The following is an 8,689-nucleotide window of genomic DNA, read 5'->3' as shown; positions in this document are numbered from 1 at the left end:
TACTCGATAAGGTTCTCTGCTATAACTGAACAGGTGATATATTTCTTAGTGGTTGGTACCTTTATTATCAATGGAATCATCCGCACGTTATCAAGGGGCGTTACTCTAGTACGATAAATTCCAGGAAGTAAGAAAGCATTTCATGTTTCCTCATGTAGCTTGTTGAATTACAAAAGTTGTGTAAAACAACTTAAATATTTGTTTACTTTTAAATTTGTTTTAGCGGCTTCTGTGTAAGTGCATTTGTTTGGACATAAGAGCTGTACTGGTTGGGAACCATTTTCCGGACAGGACTAGTTTCCGGACACATGTAATATCCGCTTTATTTCGTTGTAATTCATATAATTGTTTCATCTAGATCATTTAGATGTTTGTTCTTCATGTCTACAGCAAACCACTATTTTATAAGGCTGTATAATGTTTTGGTTTTTGATGATAACTCACCTGCGTTTACAAAACAACTTTCTGTCTTAACGGGGCATGAAGATAGCATTGCGCATGCGCAGTAGTTCACACATGCCGAGGTATCAAGTGGGGAAGAAATAATCAAACTACATAATGATTGTCTGCTGATAACATGTTCTACTTTTAATTTAACGCTAAAAGTTACGTAAGATGCAGGGCTGTCGATTTTTTGCACTAATTTTATTCTATATCTATTGGAGTTATCAAGAAATCGTACAAGACGAAAATCGAGTTTTTTATAGTCAACCTCGGTTTGCTTTCGTAGCTGCTATTGAAAGTCGAGTTATGTTTCGTGCGCAATTTTGAAGAGATGAATGATAAAGAAATGTGTAGAAATAGTTTAATTACTTATTTTGATATCAAATTAACAACAAAACACTGTCAAAATATTTGTCCGGAAACTGGTTTACCTAACGGGAAAAATAACTCATTTTAGCGACCCTATTTGAGGCCCCATGGAACCCATATTTTACGTCACAACGCGATGCTGATTACAGCAACGGATGTGGAAGGAGCTGAAGTTTGTGCAGTGTGAGCTTCATTTATGTGAAATATTTTATTTAGGGAATAATGGTGCCGAAATATGAAAATGTGTCCGGAAAATGGTTCCAAACCAGTATATATTTTAAATAAGATGATAGTGTAAGGGTTTTCGGAATAATTGACATTGGATACTAAGATTGGTAACATTATTGTTATAATGTCTTGTTTACGTCTTGCAAGTCTGGTATGGGTCAGAATGCACTTTGCCGCCATGCACTTTCTTCAAGAATGTTAAATGTCAGGGTGCATTTGTTAGAATTACCAAAATAAATTGTATAAATGATTTATTCAAATTGTAAACAAAAATCCAAAATTTAATGTATAAATGATCTATTTAATAAACAAAAAGACCGAAAACCAGGGTGTGGGGAAGAAGCCCCCATAAGTGTTAAGGCTGACTGCTGATTGAAAGTCCATACTGGTCAAGTGCAGATGCCACCTGATATAATTCGAAGATGAATGGGCACAGATTCAGTGTACCATAAGTTCTTATGAAATATATCATCTGCATCTGTCTGCTAGTCATTTTATGGTTAACAGCATGTTTGGTCCATTACCACCTGAATAGCTTTATGGCAGAGTCCACATTTTGAGTATAGGAGGTTAAGGGCTCAGTTGCGTGTTGTGTCATGCCTAAGGTGTGAAAAATGGTACTGATAGCTCCTGTGCTTAACAGTCTGTATTTAAAGGGTTGTATCATGATTTAAAATAAACCAGAGCTAGACCTTTGTAGATGTTAAGCAGGGGCGTAACATCAATTTTAAAAGTGAAAAAATAAATATGGCCCAAAATGGCATTAATGTCGAAAGCTAAGGTGATTAGACCTTAATGCCTGGAACCATCGTAAATTGATCTGATCTGGTAGATCTAGATCTTGGTTCTAGGTAACATTCAACTAAATCTGTACAATTGCATGACATATTATATATTTGAAACCAAGAAAAGTAAGCTGTCTTTACAAAATTTGATTGAGTATGTGAGAGTTGTCCTTCTTGAAATATTTGTGAGCGGTAAAATCTATAATGGCGTCAAACAATAACATCACCATATACCCACCATATCCAGGTGTGTTTGCCGAGGAAACTCTACCGCTGACTGATTCGGCAAAGAAAACAATATTAACCTCCAAATGGGATGCTGTACACCAGTTCAGATTTCCAGGCGGGTAGATAAAAGGAGATCTATTCGCCAAAAATATAGTAGACTCTACAGATCATACTGGGATGTTTACCTTACGCCTTATAAGGGACCTTACTGGTGGGTCAACATGTATCTGCCGATTTTGACCATTTACTGACTGAAACTTCAGCAATGACTTTTACATGGAAATGAGAGGTATGCCATACAGTACCTTCTGCCAAATCGCATATGTGATCTCAGTGACCAACAAGCCGAGGCAGTCTTCACAGGAGCACAGGAAGACCTGACCATCAACAGAAGAGAATGTCAGCGTTGGAAAACCCGATGCGAGCAGACTCAGATTCCACCAACACCGGCTCTGAAAAGCATACTCTTCTATCTGCCGGAAAACCTGTACCCAGATGTTGCTCAGTGTTTCCATCTTTGCTTGCGATGCCAGTATCGACTGCCTCAGCAGAACGATCATTCAGTAGCATGAGACCTGAGATCCACCATGACTACTGAATGCATGTCTGGGCTGTTCACAGAAACAGAAAACTGCATGCAACTGTTGTAAACCTATTTGCCTAGAGGGAAAATAGGCATCTGGCACTACTCTTTAATGACAACTTAACTAAAAAGAACATGCATAAAAATGATATCACGATAAAAGGATGGACAGTGCTTTTACAAACATTCAACAACTCTGTGCTACTAGCTTGCTAAGCCTAGATAGCAAAACCAAGCACTCGGTAACTACAAAGTCAGCGGCCTCAAACATATCTATTTTGCATCTGAAAGTCAAATGGCAAAAATAAAGTTTAGACACATAATAAACATGATAAAGTTATGTCTAATAGTTAAACGTTAATAACAGTTTTGAAATAAAACGAATGGTTCAAATAAATCATATTCGGCGCCTCCAATTCCTCCAATACACCTCAGACTCCACCATTTTAGTTCTATTTTCCATTTTTTTCCAGGGGGAGCCCCCCGAACCTCCACCAGCAGGAGGGGGATACCCACTCCCGCACCCTCCTCTGTCAGTGCATAACATTCATTCAAGCCTGCCTACACCTCTGTTAAGTAGAGGTTGTCTGTACCCCCTGTGCTTACAGCAAAATAAGCTTAGAAGATGATTTAGGGCAGAATTGCCAGTCAAGTGAAGGGCAAGGCAACAATCTGCCTTTTCCCAGGAGACTATAATTATTCAGTTAATGACTGAATTTAAGGAAACTCTTGATATTAACAGTTCTACATATGTTTAAAGTAATAACTTATATTGTTTTTGAATCTTGAATTATTGTTTAGAAATGAATTACTAGCGTCTTTGCATTGATGATAAAAGAATTTAATTTGACTGTCAAGATAACACCCATAATGGCATGTTTAAACTTGCAAAAGATGCCGGGTGCACATTTTCTCATCCTGTTACAAAAATATTTATTTTGCATTTGGTTAAGCTTCATTCGTACTATAATATAAGTTAACATTTAATACAGTAACAGTAGTTTCTTTCAGACATGGCAGCACCGGGGATGGCGAGTCGGCCGATGTCAAAAGTTGAGCTACGAATCTCATGTAGAAAATTAATAAACAAAGACATAACCTCAAAATCTGATCCATGTGCTGTGTTGTATGTGAATCAAGGAACTCAGTGGATTGAGGTAACATAACAATATAAATGGTGTTTTCATATGACACAGTTTCTCCCTCAGGTCTAACCCTATGCGCAGTTTTGCTGTATGTGAAATAATATTTCTGTGCACCTACTTGTCAATATAGTTTATATTAAACGAGGAGAAATAGTTAAATGAAATGTTTATTCTGTGACTGATAGTTATAAATAAAAAGATGTAATTAGAGCAGGTACATGTTAACAATTTTAAAAAATGCCTACCGGGCATTAATGTATTGCCTCTGTCTATTACATTTGAAGATCTTCTTCTTCTTATTTTTGTTACATAAATATCATTATGTAGCCAGTGTTACAAATAAATATTGCTCTGTATGTGTGTAGTGATAGCAACATAATACTACAGAACTGTTACAGTCATATTCTGTAATATTATAACATCAGAAAACACTATATTAAGGAAAAATAAATTTACATCAAGTCTAGTGAGTTTATGAGTTTGTTTCAGTGTTTATATTATGATAATGGAAATGCGTATGTCCAGGCATATTTAAAAATAATTTTAGCTTGTATTGACCATTTTATCTTTCTCATCTCCTGCTCTCTATTGACATTGTCATAAGGACTGTTTACAACAAACAGGAAGTGACAATTAAATGTTACATGTGAACTGTTCATCAACAACATGGAACTACATTTTGGACAACTTCTCAGGGCTTAAGCTAGGCTAAGATTTTAGGGAGAAGTCACTTCTCCCTCAGCTAAAATTAGGGAGAAGTGGAGAGATTTTAGGGAGAAGTGGCGAGATTTTAGGGAAAATGGGAAAGATTTTAGCACCATGACATGCAAGTTGAAAAAGGAACTAATTATGCTTAGTATAAGTTACTATTTTTATTATTTCCTGTCTTTGTTTATTAATTTAAAGTAAATAACAAATTCACTGAAAATGTCAGTGATTCTGTTTTCTTATATCATTTTAAACCTTGTGAATCTAATGTGCTTAAACTGCAAATTCAAGTTTTTTTTCACTCTTGCAATGATTGCCCAAACCAAGAAAACCCTTTAAATATGAAAACAATTTAAGAAAGTTAATTCCATATCAGCCAAAAATAAATCAAGCTCCCAATGCTGCACTCAAAGTCAGTCACTTTAAATAACAAGTGTACAGTATGAATTAATACATGTCAATAGCAGTGACATCACTATGACATCACACAGAATACACGTCTTCTTTGATCTGCCGGTGTTTCTTTGATATGCTGGTGTCGGCACACATTAAAAGAAACAGTTGTCAAACAGGTTTAACCCAGTTTCTGATGGCAGGTGTCAAAAATTTGCGTAAATTTCAGTTACGTTATTTTATTCACAGAAAGTGTCAGTGATAATATTATGTTTCTAAAGTTTGGGTTTTGAAAAATACGAGTAAAATTAAGTGGATTTGAGGAAATTACTCGAGCCGGTCACGGTAAGATACTTTCTAAAGGTCAAAAAAGAATGTGTAAGCTTATGTAATATAAATCCCTACTGCTTTGTTTATCAACAGTCAGTTTACAAAACAAGTGTCACCTTTGCACTTCTCCGTAATCTGAAGTAGGCGGAGCTTAAATTATGCTTTTCTTTGTTTTTTATGCGCACAACTGTGTTGTTTGTGCCGTGTGGCGGCCGTAAAAAGTCTCCCCGTACATTCAATCAATGTTGTTATATTTTCATCCTTTAGGGATTGTTGTGGTGCACGCGTCTGCGTGCTGGGGGTTTCGTTTTGAGTAGGCTACGTTTTTGGTGCGTGGCATTCCCTGTTTGATATTTTACTTTGTTTTTTTTCGTATATTCCAGTCAAGTGTCAACAGGCCGATACCGGATAACTGGAGGTGTGTGGATAAAAAAATCGGGCGACTTGAATTTAGCTTTGATGTTAGATTAGAGCGAAGTGGGGAGCAACAAAGCGACTATTTCGCTCAAGTCGCTCCCTAGCTCAAGCCCTGACTTCTAAAGTAGTTCAGAATGTAGTTCCTTCTTGTTGATGAAATATAGTATAATGAGTCATATATTCTAGTTGTATTTTTGGCTTAGTTTTATTGCTTATTGTATTGAGAAAATATCAATACCACTTTCATTGTGAATTTCCAGGTTTTATTTTATTCCTTGAGGAAATGTCTACATTATGTGCAATTTCTCAAATATGATTTTCATTGGAGCATTTTCAGAGGGTGTTGTTTTTCAAGACAGATTATTTTTATGCTCCCAAAAGGGCAAGCATATAGTTGCAGCTTTGTCTGTCCGTCTGTCACACTTTTGTCCGGAGTATAACTTGAAAAGTATTAAAGGCATTTAATTGAAACTTAAAATAATCATAGAGGCCATTGAGACAAAGTGCAGTGTCAAAGAATCATAATTCTACCTTACCTAGTTTTTGAATTTATCTCCCTTTATTATACAAATAAGGCTTGTCCGGAGCATTACTCCCTTTATTCAATTTTATTCATTTTATTATCCCCATATTGGGACAAGCACAATGACATGCATCAGGGAGCATCATTCAGTTTTACCAATTCCTTGTTCTTATATGTAACACAACATTCACGACAGATTATTTTTCTTATATGTAACACAACATTTCAATATTTTTTATTCTTTTATAAGAAGACAGTGGTTATTCTAACTGGTTATGATGGTTTTCATATCATTGAAATGCTCTAAAGTACTGAAAAATGAGATCTCAAGATTTAATTGTTTATATGAAATAAAGAAGGAACTGAATTAGTATAATGTAACCTCATAAACATTGGTCTCCTCATCTTTCTCACTGATATCATTTAAAAATTAAAAATAAAAATAAAAAGTTACACATATATTTATACTTTCAGCATGGTAGAACAGAGAATGTACAGAACTGTTTAGATCCAGACTTTGCCAAGGCATTTTCTATAGATTATATGTTTGAAGAGGTTCAGAAGGTGAAGGTTGCAGTATATGACCTTGACAATTCTACACCACAACTCGGAGATGATGATTTCTTGGGACAGATTGAATGTACTCTGGGACAGGTTAGTCAGAACAAGTTTGTCAGCGTCTTGTATGTGAGGTCATGATAATTTACATAGGGTCAAGGTAACAGTATATCACCTTGGTAAGAGAATAAGAGAAATCTCCACATGAAGAAGATACCATCATTCCTGCTCCATGATTTTTTAATAGACTAAGCTTCTTTGTGATGGCCTTATTCAGGGTTGCCAACCCACGTGACTTTTCGTTATGATACATGTTGGAAAAATAAGTCGACTCAGGTAACATAATTTATTGCTTACATCTTTTTAGATGACAGATTTTAATAAGATAAAAAGTGTTGGAAGACAGGAAAATGAGTGCTTTCCTTAGCACTAAGCGTCTGCCACACTTTCTAAAAACTTTCTTCAATCTCTTAGTCGAAATCCTAGAGTGCACTTAAGCTACACATTAGATCCATGAAAAAAACATTTGGGCGAAGTGTTTGAGAAAAGTATTCAGAATTTTTAGCAGACATTTTGTGCTGAGGAAAGAACTCACTTTTTCTCTCTTGGAGGCCTTTTATGTTAAAAAATTAGTCAAGTGATGAGGAAATTATTAATTATAGTAATCAAAATGTTACCTGAACCTAGCGATTTCCCAATGTGTATGATACTGAAATGTCATGTGGGCCTGCCACCCTGTAATTATCGCCAATATCAGGTTGTTGACTGGTTTCTGAAAAGAAAAGAGTCCCCAACATTGATTGTGATTGACTAACATCAATTGTCCCTGTTCCGTTTGGTAGATTTTTTTTTTTAATCATAACTAATGGGGTTAATTATGTAAAGAATACAATGATGTTTAACAATAAAGAACTTAAATTTAAATTATTGAAATACAGTGACAAGAACTCTGTGTATCTTAAATTGTTTCCTACAAGGATAGTTCATTGTAGTTACCTCCCCTTTCTCATTATTTACCAAATTTGAAAGATCTCAAATTTAAAATGTAAACAAAGCAGTAGCAAGTTATTGAATATAGTTCCTCTACTTTATGCTGAGACCAGTGATACATTGATTTGTATACATGTCAGATCTCTGGCTGAGTTTTAAATCTCTCCAAACTGTTTGATGATTTAGTTATTCTGGCAGATGGTGTGTTTTCCTTATACTGGCCTATGTTTTGATCACTCAAAACCCTGGAAAATTTAGACGTTTTGACAATCCAGTTTCTATTTGAAATGACCTGTGTTTAACCGTATGAAGTTTTGATATTTTTGGTACAAAAGACTGATATACTTACAGAAATAAAAAACAAGATTTTCAAAAAGAGCCAAAAAAGTGCTGAGCTTTTGCAAGTATTGTCATTATTGTCATTTATGTTTGTTGACTTGAAAATTTGTGGTGCACTGGTGTCCGTCATCCGTCCATCGTCCGTCCGTCCACTATTTCTTGTGAACACGATAGAGACCAAATTTTTGTAATTAATTCCAATAAAACTTGCTCACAACTTGTAGAGTTATGGCCCCTTAAAGAGCCAAAATTTGCTATTTTTGGCTTGTGAACATGATAGAGACCACATTTTGCAATTGATTTTAATTAAACTTGCACACAACTTGTATTGGCATAATATCTTGGTTCATGGGTTCTGGAGTTATGGCCCCTTTAAGGGCCAAAAATTGCTATTTTGGCTTTTGCAGCCATATAGAGACTTCATTTATTGTTTGATTTGATACAAACTTGCAATATATCTTCTTGGATTCCATGATGAATCCAATCATAGGTTCCAGAGTTACGGCCCCTGGTTGACCTCAAAAAGAGCCAAAATTTGTTAATGTTACCTTGTGAACACGATAGAAGTGACATTTTATATTGGATTTTAACTACACTTACAACTTAAGTCACAATAATATCTCGGTTTCTATCGAAAACCGGCTAGATT

At 35.4% G+C, this 8,689-nt stretch overlaps 1 protein-coding gene across 6 annotated transcripts in view; it reads left to right on the top strand.

Annotated features, from left to right (window-relative positions):
* The first annotated feature begins 29 nt into the window (after positions 1 to 29).
* LOC128545908 (copine-3-like) overlaps positions 30 to 8,689 on the top strand; it is a 100,069-nt gene continuing 91,409 nt past the window's right edge. For 4 of the 6 annotated variants that reach the window (XM_053545215.1, XM_053545212.1, XM_053545217.1 and 1 more), the window contains exons 1-3: positions 82 to 233; positions 3,649 to 3,794; positions 6,628 to 6,807. In XM_053545215.1, the coding sequence (XP_053401190.1) occupies positions 3,651 to 3,794; positions 6,628 to 6,807 (324 nt within the window). In that variant the 5' untranslated portion in view covers positions 82 to 233; positions 3,649 to 3,650. Of the gene's footprint in view, positions 234 to 1,100; positions 1,149 to 3,648; positions 3,795 to 6,627; positions 6,808 to 8,689 lie in introns of those variants that run through there. The other 2 variants (XM_053545213.1, XM_053545214.1) reach the window with 2 other exon arrangements.

The sequence above is a fragment of the Mercenaria mercenaria genome, chromosome 6, assembly GCF_021730395.1.
Source record: "Mercenaria mercenaria strain notata chromosome 6, MADL_Memer_1, whole genome shotgun sequence".
NCBI lineage: Eukaryota > Metazoa > Mollusca > Bivalvia > Venerida > Veneridae > Mercenaria > Mercenaria mercenaria.
The sequence above is the reverse complement of the archived record's forward strand: the minus strand, read 5'-3'. Positions and strand labels throughout refer to the sequence as shown.